Below are 20,276 nucleotides of genomic sequence, written 5' to 3'. Positions count from 1 at the left end.
GGCCTGGGTGCATATGGCTTAACATTTGAACCCCCAGATGAAGGTCTTATTTGCAGAGCCTCTTGAAGAGGTGCCTCGAGGTAGCGAGAGCAGAGACAAGCCTTGAAACAGTGATTAAGGTAGAGGTGGCAAGGTTGGAACAGAAACCAGAACTCCCTTCTCTGAACTGCCCCTTTTAGGGGTTGACGGTGTTTCTTGTCACTAGAAAAATTGCCATCCATTCCACAAGCAAGCAGGTGCCTCTCCAGAGGACAGTTGCATGATGCTGAGGAAGGAAGGCCTATTTACTGACTTAAACCAATGGGCGGTGTGTTCTCAGACATCCAGGGAAAAGCAGATTAAGACAATCACAGTATCATGAAGACATAACAACCTGAGAGGAATCCAGACAAAGCCTAGAGGCCCTTGGGCCCAGCTCTGCGTGCATCAGTACACATTTGGCACATAAACCCAGGCCCACACACACTCCTTTGAGAGCTTTGTTATCTCTTTCAAGAGTCCCAGAACTGTTTTGGATTTTCCTTTTCCCCTGGCAGCCAAAGCCTGGGTCCAGGGTTATTGGAGATTCCACATGTACGTGTGGGGAAATGAACCTGAGTAACAAGACAGACAGTGGAGTCTCAACACTGTGATGCTTTCCTACAAGGCACACATGGCCCCAAGCAGAGCCAGGCTGTGTGCCTCGAAGGACCTTTTGCTTCAGACACTGGGGCCACTGCTATGACACTGCTGTTTTGCTGATGGTGGTGGCAGGCAATCTAGATCCCCATTGTCACCTCTCCACAGGAGGGCCCACAGAGGCCACAAGAAGAGTCTTGTAACAATTGTTTGCTGTAAAGTAGAGAGGGTGGGCAAGAACTGAGGGCTTTGGCATTTAAGGACCGTTCTTCCCCTTTATTTTGTTCTTTTGTTTTCATTATATTTTTTTAAGCCCAGAAACCTGAAAATGAAATAAATGAACCACAGGTAGAAATAAACCCATTGCTTAAGTCTGACTGTGATTCTTGGGGCCACCATCCACTGCTAGTGGGGTTGCTCTCATCCTTTTAGTTTCTTTCCAGATGGCACCTCCTCCATGCAGCCTTCCTTGCGAGGCCAGCAGCTGGTGAGTTCTTCCTGCTCCACCTGCCTAGAGCATTCTCCTTCCTGGAGCAGCCTTCCTCTCCTGTTGTCTGTTATTTACAAACCTAACTTTTCTCCCTGGAGGGCTGGGGGCTTCTCTTGCTGTGGTGCTCAGTATGTGCCTGGCACATAAAAAATGCTCAGGAAGTCAAAGCATTCTCATGTCTGTGGGCAGCATAAGTTGAGTGTGTGAGGCTAGAGGCGGGCTGTCTTTCCTTTTGGCATTTTTGATGGTCTTGGACTAAAAGAAGGAAGCCACCTTCTGTCCTTATTTGTCAGTTTGGGGGCAGATGACATGGGGTGGTGTGGGCAGTGGCAGGGCAACAGAGGGTCGTAGAGTCTGCATGCCTGGACTAGAAGTTTCAGAACTTCTTTTCATTTTAAATGGAAAAAAATGCTTTGTGGTTTATATTTTCCAGATTGGACAGCAGCATTGCCATGTGGTGTAAGGGTGTTGGATAGTGCTTGTGTTTATGTTCTTATTGGTTGCCATGGAAAAAAAATCAGAATAGATGGTTTCCATGGAGATTATCTTACAATTAGTTTCTTTGAAGGTCCGGACATTGCTGCAGGATTCGCTGAGTACTCGTTGCCATCAGGGGCTTTCTCTGTAGCAGTGCCAAAGGCTGGTCAGAGCGTTCCATGGACTTAGACAAAGTCATCTGCTTCCTATGCGTGCAAATCCCCGGACACCAGAGTGGGGGTGATCCCACTCAGCTTCCTCTTGGAGTCCCACTTGCCTGGTCTCAGCTCCACAGCTCCTTTCAGTCACCAGGAAGCTTTTTTTTTTTTTTTTTTTTTTAATTAAACAAAACAAAACAGAAAAACCTTTGTGTTGTGGAAATTTCAAGCTAGCACAAAAGAATAATGTAACAAACCTCATGTACTGCTCACCTAGCTTCAACATTCTGCTATCTCATTTCATCTGTTTCTCCCCACATTTTAAAAAAGAGTTTGAGTATTTTTTTAAATCCCAGAAATATGATTTTTTTACTCCAAATAAGGCCATTTCTTGGTTATATAATAGCAGTGGTCTTATCACATCTAACAAAATTGATAGTTTCTTCATATCAGATATCTAGTCTATATTCACATTTTCCCACATTGTGTCATTGCTCAAATAAGGATTCAGGAAGCTTTGGGAAAACCTATGTTCTCTGCTTCCCCCTCCCCCATCCATGGTTCTGGTAGACTGAGTAGCTGAGGGGTCTTTGGCCTGAAGCTGTCTTGGGCTTGCAGGAGGGGGTGCATCTGGGCTGACATCGCTCTCTCTATGTCCTCCAAGAGAGTTTGGTACTGTGAGCTCCTCGCTCCTTCCTGGAGGTGGGTCAGGTACAGGTGGGCCAGCTACTGCCAGCTGTCCTAGGGCAGGCATCTGCTGGGGTGCACTGGGCATCTTTGAAGCCTGCAGGGTGAGGGAAGGGGAGAGGTGATGTAACCTTGGTTCATAACAGCTGTCTGTGACTTCATTTTCCAGGAAAGGAGAGGCTGTTTGACCCCGTGGGACACAGCCTCCTGCAACTCCTCCCTGGGAATCATGGGGCTGTTGGTGGAGGGCTCTGGCTGATCTGAGGCCCGTTGCTTCTGTGGGTTGGGCAGAGCCAGTCCTGTTTATCTGTGTTGGCAGGCTTTGCTCGTGTCCTGTGATGCTGCACAAAATATGAATTACGGAGCTTGAGTGATGCCTGGGGTGTGGTCGGTGGCTCTAACACTCTCCATTGAACTAAGTGCAAGGAGAGTTTAAAATAGCCAGCCTTTGTTCCGAGGTTTTAAAAATTCAACTCCAGTAGTTACAATGAGCTGTCTTCAAGTGGATCTATAAATAAACCGCTACTGTTCCTCTTTGTCACTGAGAGCTGCGGCGTCTCCCAGAGATGTCGGCTCTGCCGCTCGTCTTCATTAGATGCCTCATCTGTGGGGCAGCTGCAGGCAGGGCTGACACACAGAGTTTGTAACGACTGCAACACATTCCCTTTCAAAAATCCACAGTCCCCAAAAATTAACTACACAGGAAAGGTAGTAACTTTGCATTGGAGAAACCTGGCAGGGAGGTCAGTGTCACCATCGATGAAGGTCAACACTCCCTGTAATAAGCCCTTGCACATGAACCCTGTGATCGTGTGTACATCACTTTTCCGGTGGTGTCCAACGTTTATAACCTGAATCTAATGCTAAAACCCAAGTCAAGAAGCATTTGATAAAATAACTGGTCAGTATTCTTCAAAACTGTCAAGGTCATGAAAGACAAGGGAGTACTAAGGAACTGACACAGATGGGAGGCGGCTAAATACGTAATAAATGCATCCGTAGGATTCTGGAACTTTGGGATCTAAGGACAGTAGTAGGAAAACTGGTGAAGTTCGAATGGGGTCCCTAGTTTGGTTAATGGTATTGTCACAGTGTTAGTTTCCAGGTCTGATCATTGTCCTGTGGTTATGTAAGACATTAACACTGGGAGAGGGATATATGGAAATTCTCTATACTATTTTTTGCAACTCTTCTCCAATTCTAAAATTAGTTCAAAGCAGTTTAATATAAAGCAGAATCTACAGTCAGTACTTGGGCTTTATCAGAATCCTTGATCTCCCTCCCAGGGTGCCTCGGTTCAGGTGTGTGCTGTGGGAAGATAGGCATTTCTGTCTCCAGGTAGGGGGCAGGTCACCCTAAGATACTCAGTTCCAGCCCGGAATGAGCCCTTGGGAATGTTTGTGGAGCTGAACTGAACCAGAGCTGCCCTCAAGGTAGCACGTGTGTGTTGAGATGGAATGTGCTCCCACAGGTGTTGGGCAGGGCGGGTTGCCTGCTTGCCTATGTGGTGGTTTCAGAGGATTCTCCAGAGGTGCACCTGTTCCAGGAACTCCAGGACAGACTCAGCAGGCATATGGGCCTGGCCCAGGATGGACCTACTTCCTCCTGAGGCTTCCTCGCCTCCACCACCTGCCCCTCCTCTGTGTTCCTAAACCCACTGCCACCTTGCTGCCCTGACCCTCGTGTACATTTCTCACTGTAACAAGTGTGACAACCTGGAGGGTTCCGGCCCCTAAAGGCTAGGGTTGTCTTCCAGCCCTCTCTGAACCCCTCCAGGGGAGGAACCGCACTGTGCCAAGGCATGTTCTTGCTGCTTCCTCACAGCCTCCACTGGCTTGAAGTCTCTTAGCTGTCACCTCCCCGCTGCATCTCATTCTCTTCTCCCCGGCTTCCCTCACCTGTGTGTGTCACTTAGTAAGATAGACCTCCCAGATCAACTTCTTTCTGGGGGCATGTTGGACACCAAGTAACTTTCCATTTCTTGCCTATCAAGGCAATACTTTCACTGTTTTGAAAAATCACCCCTCTTGTGTGTGGGGAAATTCTTGGAAACGCTTGTAGAGAGAGGCTGGGGAGTCAGCAGATTGATGGGGGTCGAGCCCAGGTGTGGCCATCACAGCCTTGGAGTGGGTCCTCCATCTTGCCATGGGCCTGGGTGAGGAGAGTGGAGTCTTGGTTTGTGCATATAGCATCTCCCACATGCTGAAGGCCAGGTGAAATAGGATGACAGGCACCTGTGGTCCCTGCCTCAAAGGGACCACTTTCTGAGGAGGGACTGTGAGATGACCTGTGGTCCTGGGAACTAGGTGGCCCTGGTTCGGTGTGTGACAAGGCCCGGAATCCAAGGGTTGGTCAGGCATGCAGATTCCCCGTCTTTCATTTCAACCCCTTCACGATTTTTATTTTATTTATTTAGAACTAGGATCTTGCAATGTCACCCGGGCTGGATCGTGGCTCAGTGCAGCCTCCAACTCCGGGGCTCAAGTGATCCTCCCACCTCAGCCTCAGGAGTAGCTGGGACTATGGGGGCACGCCACTGCACCTAGCCCCTTCACAAGCTTTAGTGCAAAGGACACCTGTTGGTTTCCCATCAGCAGGGGCCTGAGGTCAAGGGGTGGCTCTGAGGCCTGACTGTGATCTGTGGTTGTGGAGCATCTGATTTGGTTTGAAGGTTGCTGTGTGGACTCCCAGGCCCTGTGTCTCTGAACTTTCAAAGATGACCCAGCACCTGCCCTCCTCACAGTCTGGCATGGGGAATGTGAAAAGGCACCCTGCATGTTCATACCCTCTAGATGAAAGCCAGCGGTGGGACCAAACCCCACCCTTATTCTCAGGCTACCTGGAAGAACAATGGCAGGACTGCCAAAAGTTAGATTGTTTTAAGAGACCAGAATTTCTCTTGGGTTCAGGGCTATGTTTGGAATCAGAAGTTTCTTCTCCTTGGATTCTAGGCCAGAACTCTAAATTACAGGGCAAATGAGCCTGCAGTGTATCCAGTCTGTAGATATGCATGGTGAATTCAGTACAGGCTTCTTTTGAGCTTTGATTTGAGAAAACACCCGTGCCTTTCACCTTGAGAAGATGGACGTGAGGCTGAGCCCAAGTGAGCTCTGTGCTTTTCCCTGCTTCCCTCCCCAGGGGCAGGTTTAGCAAACATGGAGGCAGACAGACATGGATGCCTGTCAACTTTTCATGAAGGCAAATTGTCAAAGTCAAAGGCCTGAGGCCAGGACTAAGAAACATCTGTGTCTGTGAGTCTCCCCATCCACAATCAGCAGGCTATACAATGAACAGTTCAATTGAAGATTAAGTTGAAAAGATTTAATCATAGGGGTGTGTTTATATCCATTTTTTCCAGTTTTGCACAGGGCAGCCCTGCTTTGGAAATGTAGTGACATGCTTTGGTTTTCAGTGAGCAGTAACCAGACATGCTGTTCACCTGGGTCTGTACAAGAAGGGTGCGTGAGAGAGCCCAGCTCTTGGCCCCAGGTCACCTTCTCTCCCTTCTCTTGCCTAGAATCAAGCTTTGGACCAGTTCCTGGACACTTCTGTTTATTACAGAGTTTCAGTTTCAGAAGCAGGCTGGGCAAAGGGCATGGTCCAGTGTTAGAACTTAAAAGAAAAGAAGAAATTTCCATCTTGAGCAGATGTTAAGAATTGTCCATTTCACACACCCCCCCAAGAGGGGTGTGTTACATCTTTGCTCAAGCCTGCTGACCAGGTGTGTGCAGACCTTGCTCCTGACTGCCAAGCTGTGTACAGACTCCTAAGCAGCAGAGACCTGACACTCCATGGACTGGGCAGCTGCTGCTTGGGAGACCCTGTCTGGGGATGTCTGCTGCTCTCTCAAATCCCACTTGGAATTTGGGGGTTGGGGAATTGAACTGCATTGAGCTGTGACTCTCTAGCTTTGCATTTGGAAACCGTTAATTCCCAGACTGATGGTGGCCTTTGTGGGCCTCACCTGGAGTCTTCAGCCTTAGGTTTGGCCCATTGGTAATAACCGGTGGAGAGCTGGTGATTTTCACCTTGAGTGCAGAGTGGCAGTGATGGGTGGCGTCAACTGTGTCCTGTGATGGGTAGGCTAGTCTCCTAAGGACATTTCAGTTGTAACAACATGTTTTTTGTTTTCAGTTACGCTTTCTAATTTACAAATAGTAACATTCACCATTTTAGAAAGCAAACAGTTCTGAGTTTTGACAGATACAGTCATGTAACCACCACCACAATCAAGATACAGAATCTTTCTATCATCCCAAAATGTTCTCTTTTTGCTTCTTTGTAGTCAATCTACTCACTCCACCCCAGTCCCAAGCAATTATTAATCTGCCTTCTGTCACTATAGATTAGTTTGTATGTTTTAGAATATGATATAAATGGAATTATCCAGTTATATATTTTTTTGGTCCGGTTTCTTTCACTCAGCCTAATTATTTTGAGATTGACCTACATTGTTAAATGTATCAGTAGTTCATTCCTTTTTATTTCATCAAATGGATATATCACAAATTTGGTAAGCAATTGGTAAGCATTTGGTCTATTTGCGATTTCTGGCTATTACAAATAAAGCTGCTGTGAATGTTCATGTACATATTTTTCTATGGAAATATGCTTCCATTTTTCTTGGGTAAATACCTAGGAGTGGAATGGCTGGGACATATAATAGGTGTATGTTAGCCTTTCAATAACTGTCAAAGTGTTTTCAAGAAATGATTGTGCCGTCTTACATTTGTGCCAGCAGTATATGAGAGTTCAGGTTACTCCAGCTCCTCTCTAACACTTGGCATAATCGGTTTTTTTTTACCTTTAGGCTATTCTAATAGGCATATAGTTGTATATCACTGTGGTTTTAACTTGCATTCCCCTGATGATTAATAATATAGAGCATCTTTTTAACAGTGTCTTTCAAAGAGCAGAAGTTTTGAATTATGATGAAGTTCATTTTATCAATTTCTTCTTTTCTGGATCATACTTCAGATGTCATATCTGAGGAATATGTCTAACCCAAGGTCACAAAGATCTTCTATGTTTTACAGGAAAAATGTATATCAGTTTTATAGTTTTAGGGTTTTTTTTTTTTTTTTTTTGAGATGAATTCTCGCTTTGTTGCCCAGGCTGGAGTGCAGTAGCGCAACCTTGGCTCACTACAACCTCTGCCTTCCAGGTTCAGACAATTCTCCTGCCTCAGCCTCCTGAGTAGCTGGGATTGCAGGTGCCTGCCACCACACCTGGCTAATTTTTGCATTTTAGTAGAGATGGGGTTTTGCCATGTTGGCAGGGCTGGTCTTGAACTCGTGACCTCAGGTGATCCACCTGCCTCGGCCTCCCAAAGTGCTAGGATTACAGGCATGAGCCATTGCACCTGGACGTACAGTTTTAGATTTTGCACTTAGGTCTGTGATCCATTTTCAATTGGTTTTTGTATGCTGTGGAAGGTATGTACCAAAGTTCTTTTTTTTTTTTTTTTTTTTGGTGTGTGGATATCCAGTTGTTTAATCAACTGTTGGAAATACTAACTTTTCCGTACTAAGTTGTTTGTGTGCCTTTGTTAAAAATTAATTGGCCAGATATTGGTCTAGAGTTTCTGGATTCTCTTTGTTTCATTAATCTATGTGTCTGTCCATTTACCAATACCACAGTGTCTTGGCTAATGTAGCTTTAGGCTAAGTCTTGAAATCATGTAATGTGACTCCTCTAATTTTGTTCTTTTTTTCAAAATTGTTTTGGCTTTTCTAGTTCGTTTACCTTTCCATGTAAATTTTAGAATCAACTTCTTGGTGCCTATAGGTGATTTGGGAGGATATTGGCATCTTAACAACATTGAGCCTTTAATACATGAACATGGTATGTTTCTTCATTGAGCCTTTAATACATGAATACCATGTATCTCTTCATTGGTATAGGTCTTCGATTTTTCTCATTAGTGTTTTGTAGTTTTCAACATATACATTTTGCACATATGCTGTTAGATTTATACCTAAGCATTTTGTAGTGTGTTGAATGGGAGCCTCCCTGAAAGATATGTCTATATCCTAACCTCCAGAAACTGTGAAGATGACTTTACTTGGGGGAAAACATCTTTATGGGTGTAATTAAGAATCTCAAGATGAGATAATCTTGGATTGGTGGTCCTAAATTAAATGACAAGTGTCCTTAGAAGAACCACACATAAGAGAGACACACAGAGAAAGGAGAAGAATGCCATGTGAAGACGGAGGCAGAGACTGGAGTTATGTAGCCATAAACCAAGGAATTCTGGAGCCACCAGAAGCTGAAAGAGGCAAGGAAGGATTCTCTCTTAGTGCCTCCAGAAGAAGTACGGCCCTGCTGAACCTTGACTTTAGACTTCCAGAACTCTGAGAGAATTAATTTTGGTTGTTTTACGCCATCAAATGTGACAATTTGTTACAGCAGCCCTAGGAAACTGTTAATAATATATACTTAATGTCGTTTTGGTGCTACTGAAAAGATAATTGCCAAGAGTTTTTAAAAAAAACTAATGAAAGACATCAAACCATAGTTCCAAGAAGCTCAGAGAACAAGCTGGAATTTAAAACAAACAAACAAAACCCAACAAGGCCAGGTGCAGTGGCTCACACCTGTAATCTCAGCACTTTGGGAGGCCAAGGTGGGCGGATCACCTGAGGTCGGGGGTTCGGGACCAGCCTGACCAACATGAAGAAACCCTGTCTCTATTAAAAATACAAAATTAGCCAGGTGTGTTGGCGCATGCCTGTAATCCCAGCTACTCAGGAGGCTGAGGCAGGAGAATCACTTGAATTTGGGAGGTGGAAGTTGCAGTGAGCTGAGATCGTGCCATTGCACTATAGCCTAGGCAACAACAGCAAAACTCCGTCTCAAAAAATAAATAAACAAAACAAAATCCTAGATGAGTTATATTCAAACTTCTGAAAACCAAGGATTAAGAAAGAAATCTTAAAGGTAGCCAGAGAAAAAAAAGACATGCAGTGGATCAAAATGTAAGAATTATGAAGAATTCTCATCAGACTATACAAACTGAAAGAGTAACATCTTTAAAGTGTGAAAGAAAAACTGCTAATCCAAAGTTCTGTACTCAGCAAAAATATTTTAGAAATGATGGGGAAATAAAGACCTTTTTTTTGCCCCCAGACAAACCAAAGCTGACAATTTTTTTTATCAGCAAATTTGTATTATAAGAAATATCTAATTTCTCTCTCTTCTTTTTCTGGGATTCCAATTGCCCATGGGTTAGAAGCAATATTGTCCTATAGCATATGGAAGCTCTGTTCTGTTTTATCCCTCTGTGTTTCAGTTTGAGGAATTGATCTATCTTTAAGATCACTAATTTATTTTCCCATTGAGCCCATTACAGCCATTATTCTTTGTTAGTGGGTTCTTATTTCTGTCGTTTCTGTTTGACTCTTCTAATTTCTACCTTTCTGCTGAAATTCTCCATCTGATCATGTGTGTTGTTCAGTAGAGCCTTTACCATATTAATCATAGTTATTTTAAAGTTTGTATCTCATAGTTTCAACATCTAGGTCATCTGAATCTGCTTCTACTGATTGCTTTGTCTCTTGACAGTGTTTTGTTTTGTTTTGTTTTCTTGCCTTTTTTTGTCTCATAGTCTTTTATTAAATGCCAGGCATCATGTTTAGGACAGTAAGGTCCTATTTACTGAGGTAAATAGTCTTGTCAGGAGTTGAGCTTAGTTTAGTGTTATCTAATGTACCTCAATCATCTTCTTCTCACCTTTCAGCCTGCCCTGTGGGTGTGCCCCTCAGAGGGGCATGCTTTTTTCCATGCTCTTGGCCCTCCTCCCTAGATAGGCTGCTGTTGCTTATTGCTTGGTGCTTGCTAGTTTTTTTAGGGGGGATGACTCTGTTGTGTTGACCCAGCTTTAGTCTTAGTCAGACTCTGTCTCCCTGGATCTCAAAAGTGGGATATTCTTAGTGGTCCTGCTCCTCCCTTATTCAAAGGAGACCTTGATAACCTCAGCTCAGGATAGTTCCCTGCCTCTCCCTCAAGGGAGGAGGTATTTTTATCTTTGCTTTTCCCTAGTAGCTTAAGGATGCTGTTCTACAGGGGAGAGGTCCTGGCAGGGCTTCATACCTTTTCTTGCTCACTCCCCTCCTCTAGGCCTGCACCTCCAAGGATGGTTTTCTTCCATCTACTGCCCTGCCCCATCTTTAGTCATGAAAGCCCAGTGGAGGTCTGTGGAGAAGAACCTGTGCATGGGTGCAAGCTCTGCTTGTGTCTATGGCACCTGGGGGTTCTGCACTCTTACCCTAGTCTACACTTGGTCTCCAGAGCAGTTTGTTAAAACTAACTTGCCCACTTGTATGGCACTTGGTATCTCTTCTCCTCATGCTTTACCATAGGTGACCCACAGCTGATGCTTACTTTCCGTTTTCCTCAGAAGTGTCTGTCTTTCCTTAGAAAAGGAAAGACAATGTGGTATTTTCCCTTAGAAAATGGGAAAACGTGTGGTATAGATGGGAAAACCAGTCTACTGGTTGCTCTGTGACTTCATCTCTCTGCTTTAAGAAAAGTTCTTTTAGATTGTCAGTCTTTTTCTTGTTAGGACGGAATTAACACTTTCCCCAGTTTTATATATCCTAGGCAGAATCTCCTTATCCATACTCGTATCTTGATGGAAGAGTGAGACCATGATCAATTCAGAGAACTGTCAAGAAGTCAACCCCAGATGGATTGATTTCTTGTCACAAGGAAGATCTACAAGCTGTTCCTTTTTGTTTTTACTGAAATGTTATGGCTTGGTTCCTCATGTATCTGGGTGGCTGAGCATCAGCCATATATATTTAGGCAATTCCTGCTGTGCGTGAAGTGCTGAGCTCCTGGTGGTGTATGAAAGGCAGGCAGCAGAAGAAACAGGAACTGAGGGGTGGGCAACACATTAACCGACTGTGAGAGCCCAGAGTCCCACCCCAGGGTGGCATGAGAAGAGACATCTGCAGACCCCACATGATATTTCCTAAAGTTAGAGCCATCTCTTGAGAGTCACCTTTTCCTGTTTTGGTATTAAGATGTTTATATTTGGCAAAAGTGAAATGTTGTTGAATTGATGTAGATCTATACAGGTATATGTGTAAGTTAATCTTTGTTGTTATTTTAGTGAGAATTACTTTGTTGTTTTTGAAATGGAGTCTTCCTTTGTCACCCAGGCCAGAGTACAGTGGTGCAATCTCAGCTCACTGCAATCTCCGCCTCCTGGGTTCAAGTGATTCTCCTGCCTCAGCCTTCCAAGTAGCTGGGGATTACAGGTGCCCGTCACCACACCTGGCTAATTTTTGTATTTTTAATAGAGATGGGGTTTTATTATGTTGGCTAGGCTTGTCTCAAATGCCTGACCTCAACTGATCTGCCCACCTCGGCCTCCCAAAGTGGCGGGATTACAGGCATAAGCCACCATGCCCGGCCTATTTGTGTAATTTTATTCATGTTATACTTAACTGAGAACCACCAGGCAAAACCCCTAGGACCCTCTGATGTTGAACAGACAAAATACTGATGTGATTTTTGCATTTAAATGCTGCTTGGGTTACTCTACCACTGTCATTACTCATGGCTTTGGTATGACTGTCTCTTCCCACTCTTGCGTGTCATTTTCTTATCTCTGCTTTCTTGCTTATTTGCCAAGCTCTCACGAAATGCCACAGCTCCAGCATGCTGGCATGCAGGTGAGTGGCTACAGAGCCATGAGGGGCAGGACACTGGCCCTTTGCTGCAGTGCACACAGTAGGGAGGCTTCCCTACACAGGAATTTCACCTTGGTGGGCTCTGCTCTTTGAGGTGTCGAGTGTTTGTAGAGGGCCTGCTCTGAGTTCAGCTCTGTGCTGGGCAATCATTCCAGAGCAGCTGGGTTGGGGAAGTGACGCAAAAAGCATTAGACCCAGGATTCAGAGGCCTCCACAGGGACGTGGGAGAGGAGCTATGCACAGCGAAGCCCAGCTACAGCCAATGTCACCTGCCAGAGTCTGTCTGATGTCCAGGAAGAGCCTGCACTTTGGGTTTAGATTCTAATTCTGGCATTTTCTGGGTGACTTACAACAAGTTACTTAACCTCTCTGAGCCCGTGTTCATATCTGAAAAGTAAGGATAATAATGCCTATTGGGAAGGGCCATCATAAGGATGAAGTGAGGTGACATGTATCAAGGGAGGTGACATTAAATTAGGGCACACAGTGGAGGCCAAGTAAACCATGGCGATTGCTGGACTGGTGGAGTGTTAAGTGCTGTGATGTTTTCTGATGGGAGTGTGCAAGGAGACAGGGAAATGGCTCACGGCAGCCCTGGAGTGCGAGACTCGTTACCTTCGGACAGTCATTTTCTGACTGAGCCTCAGTTCTCTTTGTTGTAAAGTGGAGACAGCCTATGAAAGTGTGGTATAGATGGGAAGACATGGTGGCTGCTGCAACCCTCCGTTGTAAAGGCCACCTCTCCAGCTTGGAGCGCCGTGGCTGCTGTCTAATACTCCCTTAGATCTGGCTCAGCTTTGGCTCATCCAGGAGGGTTTCTATTGCTAAAGTCAGTGGTACTCACCCTGCCTCCCTGCAGCATCCACTGTGCTTCCAGAGGCTGAGCTCAGCGCTGTCCATTTCTGGGCCATTCTGCAGGAACACTCAGATTTTCCATTCCCTCCTTCCTAGGCAGCCAGCAGCACCAGTCGCTGGCCCATTCCATGACAGTGCTGGCTGTGGGACAGAAGAGCTGTCTGCTCACACCCTTCCTCCAGTGGAAGAGTGTGCGTGTCTACAAGTTAGGGGGTCCTCTGGAAGGAATGGGCACAGCACTGAACATTTCTCAAGAAAGGCCTGCTGGTGGCTTCCAATGAGCGCCTCTTACAGGCCAGCCATTTGAAGGACTGGCCCAGTCATCATCCCCATTTAGTAGATGAAGAAGTGGAGGCCCAGAGCTGGTCAGTGACTATCTGAGTCACCAGCCTTCAACCACTGAACTCTGCTGTGTCTCCTGACAGAACTGCCTTAGTCTGGGGGCCACTGTCGTGGGCTGAAGTCTATCCTGGCTGGGCTATTGGGCTTCTGAAATTTCCTTTTGGGATGGGATTCTTTTTTTCTTTTCTCTTCTTCTTCTTCTTTTTTTTTTTGAGACAGTTTCACTCTTGTTGCTCAGGAAGGAGCGCAATGGCTCGATCTCGGCTCACTGCAAACTCCGCCTCCCGGATTCAAGCGATTCTCCTTCCTCAGCCCCCGAGTAGCTTGGATTACAGGCATGTGCCACCACACCCTGCTAATTTTGTATTTTTAGTAGAGATGGGATTTCTCCATGTTGGCCAGGCTGGTCCCGAACTCCTGACCTCGGGTGATCCACCTGCTTCGGTCTCCCAAAGTGCTGGGATTACAGGCGTGAGCCACCACGCCTGGCCTTGGGATGGGCTTCTTGGTAAGCATTGAGATCTGAAGCACGTTGATTCCTGAAGGACTGGAAGAGACCCAGCCCTGATGGCCAAAGTCTTGTGAAATGGCCACAGAAGTGGCCGACATGCTGGCAATAGGCGTGTGGATATGGTGCTGCTCATGTTCTCAAGAACATCCCTCTGGCTCATGTCTCATTGAAGTTCTCCTGTAGCCACCATGAGGGCCTGCACTTTTCCAAGTTCAAATCAGCATGCCCTTGAAAGTTTGTGGTCTATGAGAATAGAATGCTTACCTAATAAAGGAAAACATGCAGGTAGGGTCCACGTGCTGAGCTGCATTCCCACAGGGAACAAGTCCACAGAGGACTTGCGGGTGCTAAGACCAGAACTGGGGCATCTGGCAGCCCTGCCCTTGGACACCCATGGCTCTAGGATCCTGCCTACTGAACATATGCACAGCACTTCCTAGGTCCACAGAAGCCTTTGTGCATAGAGCAAGGGGCTGACTTTTCTGAATTTGGGGGCTGAAGGGCCTTGGGCAGAAACACTAAGCTCCTCACCTCCTGGAGTACTATCTGAAGCAGCCCAGGGGTGCCTGTCCTGTGAGTTCTGATTCCTGCCAGCCTGGGACATGCACACAGAAATCTTTGTTTTTCTAGGGGATCTAGGCTGGGGTGGGGTTGGAACACCCCTCTCTCACCACCACCCACATTCCCACCAAGTTCTGGGCCATAGCTCCTGGGCCCTGGGAGAGGCATTTGTGAAGCCTGGCGCATCCCCGTGGAGGGTGGGGAATTAGAGTTGAGCTGACCAGGAAGAGGAGGGACTTCAGGCCCAGGCCAGGCTTCAGCATCTCTGGACTCTCCTGGATGCCTGGTGGTGGGTGCCAGCTGCTTGTAGAGATGGTGGGTAGCCAGCTTCCCTGCAGGCCTCCAAGAACAGGCTGAGGCCACTCACTGGCCCACCTGACCACCTCCTCAGGCCCCTTCCTGCCTGGACCACTGGGCGTTCTGATTCCATACCTCACTTATGGCCTCTGCCTGGAAAGGTGGGCGTGTGGACTCAGATGTGGGAATGCCATCACACTGCCGTTTCTCCCTGACACTTGGAGCTTACGTTTTCAAGTTTGCTGGTGGTTTCCCCTTTAATCCTTTGGAGGGGCTGTTCCTCTCAGTATTTCTCCAAGCATTGGATAGACTGAGGGACTTTTTTCTCTCTGTCTTTAGCCAGAAGTGGACTTCCCTGTCCCCTCAGGCAGAGGCAGGAGTGTGGAGTCTGTGCAGAGCCAGCCCCAGGAGCCCGTGAGCATGCCCCAGACGCTGACCAGCACTCTGGAGCACATCGTGGGCCAGCTGGATGTCCTCACTCAGGTAGGCCGCGCTGTGGGTTCTCCCGTCATCTACACTTGATCCCGCATTTGGACCCTTTGAAGTTGGCCAACAGGTGCTGGATTTTTAAAAAACATAATTATAATGGACCTGTTTTCCAGTTCAGATTAATGACATTGCAGCGCCTTCCTGGGGATCCTGGCTCTTGGAGCCATCCAAGCCCTGGCCAGGCCACTAGATTCCAAAATCCCCAATGCTAGGTCCTACTGGAGTGTGCTCACTCAGAGCTGACGTGGGCTGCTGCAGAGCTTTGAAATTAACACCGTGTTTATTTATTCCTCCCACTCTTTGCTAGATGGGCACTGTAGGGGCATACCAGGGAACTGAGTAGTGAGTCAGGGTTTCTGAGAGCCTAGGCTCTGAGTTTGAGCCTGGCCCTTTCTATATCCTCTGAGAAACCTTGGGGAAATCCCTTTAGTTCTCCAAGCCCTGGTATGTTTATCTGTAATGTGCTGGTGGTTGTGGGCTCTGGCTGCCATGTTCATGGTGAGAATTAAGGGAGATGAATCTGGGAAATGTTTGGCCCATCCCTGGCTCTAGGTAGTGGCTCAATAAATGTTAGCTGTGGCCCTGACCACCCTCGTCACTGAGATGGATATGGGGCCTGCCCTCTGGAGCGTAGGTTGGCAGCCATAACACAAGCTCGTGCAGCATTTTCAGTAAGGGCAGAATGTCCTGACAAGAGGTGGTGGCCAGCACTAGGGGCATGCCGGCAGGGCCATCTCACTCGAGGGAGGAAGAGTGGTCTTGGCAGAGGGAGTGGCCTGCTTACGGCTCTGGAAAGGCCATGGGCATGAGCGAATGAGCGAAGCTCCAGGTGGCTGGCATGTGGATATGTGGTGGTGGGGTGGGAGGCAAGGCAGGATTTAGCCTCGTGTCCTTGGCTCCTGAGGCCAGGCTGGGACTCTGCAGATCCTCCTCTGCCATGCCAGCACATGGATAGAGCGAGGCTATATGAGGGACACATGTGGCCCACGAGGAGAAGAGAAAGGGATGGGGGGTGTGGAGTCAGGAAGAGTGGCTTCCAGTCCAGCTCACATGGAGGACATGAAGGACCCTTGATGTCACTAACGGAAATGGAGCTGAGATGGCATGGTATCCTTTCCCCAGCTTGGGATAATGGGCTAAGTGAGAAAAGCTCTTGCAGGGTGTGTCATCAGAGCCCAGCTAGGACAGCACACCTTGGGCCCACTGAAGAAAGCACTCTTGATGGGAAAGGCCAGCTGTCATGACTGGGGGCTGTGGGACTCCAGGGCACCGTGTACAGACCTTGCTGAGAGCCTGCTAAGCCGAGAAGAAGGCATGTGTTGAGAGAGATGTGAGCAGCATGCAAAGACTTAAAAAACCGCCCCACTTCAAACCCGTCAGCAACTGCCTAATGTTTTTCACAGCCTCGTCAAGTGAGAGATTAGGGGAGGTGGAATCAATTAGAACTTTATAGGATAAAATTGGAAATTAAGTCTGAGAAGGTGGTTAAAAATAGCTTCATTGGATCCAGAGGAGTATAACACTAAAAACATTTCCTGTCACTGTGTTTTAGGGGTGCACATGGAAGGTTTTGTTATGTGTTCACAGTTAGGAGTATGATAGTAACTTTTAAGAAACTTGCATCACAGAGAATAAGTGAAGGCTGGCCTGTGGCCTGTGGCATTTGGCCCATGTCGGGGTGTCTGGATGTCTCAATCCCTCTGTGACACCCTGGTCCTACCTCACACCATTCAGCCTGTTTGCAACTCCAAACAGCAGGCCACCCCCAACCAGATGCCAACAATATCAGCTAGTCACCTGCTTTGCGAAACTGACAATGTCTGTGTTTCTGGATGCTACAAAGTGAGGAATGTTCTTAATGGACTCAATGTGTCCCAGGGAAACTAGAGTTCCACAGATGAAGCGCCAGCTGAGGCCTTAAAGTTCAACCCATTTTCAGAACCGTGCATAGTGCCTTTGTGCGAATCCTGCCCAGTTCTCCTCGGGCTTGCCTATTGGTTGTCTTCCAGGCCCTCCTTTATCTCCTGGAGTTGGGGCTTTCTTTAGCTGAGGTGTTCCAGCCACAGCCAGAGCGATCTCCACCAGGGTCTGAAAATTTCCCCGTGCCTTTCCCTTGGCATTGGCCCAGCAGAGGCAGGCCCACAGCAGACCCCCTCTGTTGGTTCAGACTGACCCGGCCCTCCCCTGAAGCTTAGTGCCAGGCGTCCACCACCATCCATCTTCCCAAGCGGCTTGTTCAGCTGGGCTTCCTACTTGTTCTATGGATATTGGTCTCAGGTGCCACCCCATCAGCGAGCACTCCTCACCATTTGCCCAGTCCTGAAGAGCCTTTGTGTTCTAGAGGGGTGGGGTGCCCAGCCACCCCAACACTGATTCCTACTACAGAGTCATCCATGTGATTTGTGCTGTTCTCCTCCATCCCCGCCATTACCCCTTCCCTCCCCCACGGGGAAGTCTACTTTAGAGGGAAGCTGCCTTCCGGGTCCTTCAGGCCTCCATCCTGCAGAACATCCTTCCAGGGGAGAGCCATGGGGATGCAGTGGGCGGTGTCAGGGATGTTTTCTGAGTGAGTCACAGAGCCTCCAGCCCCTGGGTAGGACACCCTTTTACAGAGGCTCACAGTCTTCAAAGCCAGCCTTCCTGCTCAACAGGCTGGTATGGCCCCATGTGGCGAGGTCACCTCTGTGGATGTTTGTGGCCTGTCTGGCATCAGTCTGAGGGTCAGGGACTCAATCTCAGTCCTTCCTAGGGTGACTCCTTCAGCAGCTCCTCTGTAAAGGAAAGGCCTGGAAGCCAGGAAGCTGAGTGAGCCAGTAGAGAGGAGTGGCTTGAGCTTTGCCTGGCTTCCCCACTGCCTAGCTCAGCAGCCGTGGGCAGCATCAGAAACCCTTTAATTCCAGAAATGGGGTTGGTGTTTTACTTTTTGATGAATCCCTTTTAAATAAAATTTTTACATTATTTTTCAAAAGTGTATATGGGGAAAATAGACTTTGGGGTGACCTTGCAAGCTGAGTGGGTGCAGTCTTTAGGTCTCCCCACATAGTTGTTTTAGAAGGAAAGTCCTCAGAGTGTGGAGCTTATATCCTCATCATAGTTGCCATCCTCCTGGTTTTAGCTGAGGCTTGCCACTTTGCAGGGACTTCCCCGCATGGCCCTCACTTTATCCTCCCACCTGGCGGCTGGCAGCAGCATCATGCCAGGTGCAGATAACATGTTAACAATGGGTTGTTGTGCCTGGGCCAGCCTCGGTGTCCACCCAGCCTGGGGCTTCTCCAGGAGGCCAGGTGATCCTGATCCCAACCACTGTGGGTCAGAGCCTCCCCAGCTTCCCTTGCCAGTTTTGGTGGAGTTAGGGATGTCTTCATCAAGAAAGTCTATAAACTAAACTTGACCTTCCCGAAAGGTAAGGCCAGAAGTTCTTGCCGGGGGCTCTGTGAGCAGAGAACCCAGCAGGCTGAGCCCCTTAGGTCATCAGCCAAAGAGCATACACACCCTTGCCCTGGCCTGCCCCTGTGTGGGGGTAACCCCTCCTTGCCCCAGCAAACAGTGAGCTTACTCTTTGGGGCATCACTGGTTTCTTCACTAAGCTTCTCGGGACCCTGATCCCAGCTGATACCATGCTTTGAGCAGCTGGGGATTGTTCAGCTTTATATGTCCCCACCAGCTGTGGGGAACAACTGTTCCTCACTGGGTTTCAGGGCTGCTCTGTTCACCCAGTGAGCCACCTGCCCATCAGCCTGGGCACACCTCCACCACTCATCACCTGGGTGACCTTGGGCAGGTGATGTCAATCCCAGAGCCTCAGTGTCCTCCCTTGTAAAATAGGGAGAGATGCCTCATTGGGTCCTCTGAGCTCTGCTGTGCGGCCCTTGGTTAACTGGGTGTGCTAAACTGGTGCCAGCTGTTCTGTGAAGCACAGCAGTGGGTGATGTTTTCTGGGGAGCAGTATGGGAAAGGACCGGAACAGGCTGGTGGCACCGGAATGACAGGAGTGGGCATTCCATAGTCTCCATACCGCTGGACTAAAGTCCCAGGAAAGCTTTTGAGTTGCCAGTGAGACTCTAGTACCTGGCTAGGCAGGAGGATAAGAGAGGGGAGAAATAAGTCATTCCCCAACCCCAGCAAGGTGGAGGACACAGGAGGTGACAGAGGCACTGGGGTGCACATAGACGCTGTTAAAAATCAGGCATGGGTCATAGGGCCCATTAGATTAGAGCTTTGAACCTGGACCTAGGCAACAGGGGCCAAGATGGAAGCTCTTCAAAGATGTGTATTGTACTTCCTGTGACAGCCGTTTTTTGAATGTAGTTATTGTAATGGTTTTTAGGGAACATGTATTTTCTAACAATGGAATTGAAGATTTTCTTAGGAGGACCTTTTGTTCCTCAAGCTCCCTATGGGAATTCTCAGGAGCTGCTAGGCCTGAGGTCAGGAGTGTGGGCATCATGTACTGTGAGCTTTCTGCCCCACTGAAAGATGGCACACTGGTCCCTCAAGGTTCAAGGCCCCTGCTGTGAACGTGTCCTGAGACCCACCCCTCCCCTGTCCCCTCTGGAGAGAGCACACGCCTGTCCTGTGGCTGCCCTGGGGTCACTCACCTGCTGGGCCTGCCTCAAGTCTTCTGAGAAAGTTGGCTTGAGCCCAGAGGCCCAAGGGGTCCAAAGGAAAACCCAGACCAGGAGTCAGAAGCTGCAGCTGCTCAGACCCAGCACTGCCTCTTTTTGACTTTCCACCGAGGGGAGATTTTAAGCACTGCCCCTCTGTCTGTCTATCCCATGGGGGGGGCAGCAGAGGTCAGCCTCTTGGGGGGTGGGGGGGTGCAGTACTTCCCCAGGGACCTTGTTTCATCTGCCTGCCCCCAGGCCAGGCTGCTCGTTTCTGAGCACCCCTAGAGGACTCCAGGCTGGACCCCAAGGCTGCGAGGCCCACCTGCTCAGGAATGAGCGCTCAGTGTGTGTGCAGGCAGAGGCCCTGGCCCTGACCCTGGTGCTCTTGGGGGTGCTGCCAGGTGATCTAGGGGTCTTTTTCACAGATGTCGGAAAACTTGCCAGTGAGCAGGGAGAGGCTATTTCCACAAATAGCACTGCTGT

At 48.1% G+C, this 20,276-nt stretch overlaps 1 protein-coding gene across 4 annotated transcripts in view; it reads left to right on the top strand.

Moving 5' to 3' along the window:
- POC1A (POC1 centriolar protein A) overlaps window positions 1–20,276 on the top strand; it is a 79,115-nt gene that overhangs the window by 43,994 nt on the left and 14,845 nt on the right. For all 4 annotated transcript variants that reach the window (XM_032290071.1, XM_032290073.1, XM_032290070.1 and 1 more), the window contains one exon: window positions 15,037–15,180. In XM_032290071.1, the coding sequence (XP_032145962.1) occupies window positions 15,037–15,180 (144 nt within the window). The remainder of the gene's footprint in view (window positions 1–15,036; window positions 15,181–20,276) is intronic.

This window comes from Sapajus apella, unplaced genomic scaffold, assembly GCF_009761245.1.
Source record: "Sapajus apella isolate SASKATOON/1434 unplaced genomic scaffold, GSC_monkey_1.0 scaffold23, whole genome shotgun sequence".
Taxonomy (NCBI): Eukaryota; Metazoa; Chordata; class Mammalia; order Primates; family Cebidae; genus Sapajus; species Sapajus apella.
The sequence above is the reverse complement of the archived record's forward strand: the minus strand, read 5'-3'. Positions and strand labels throughout refer to the sequence as shown.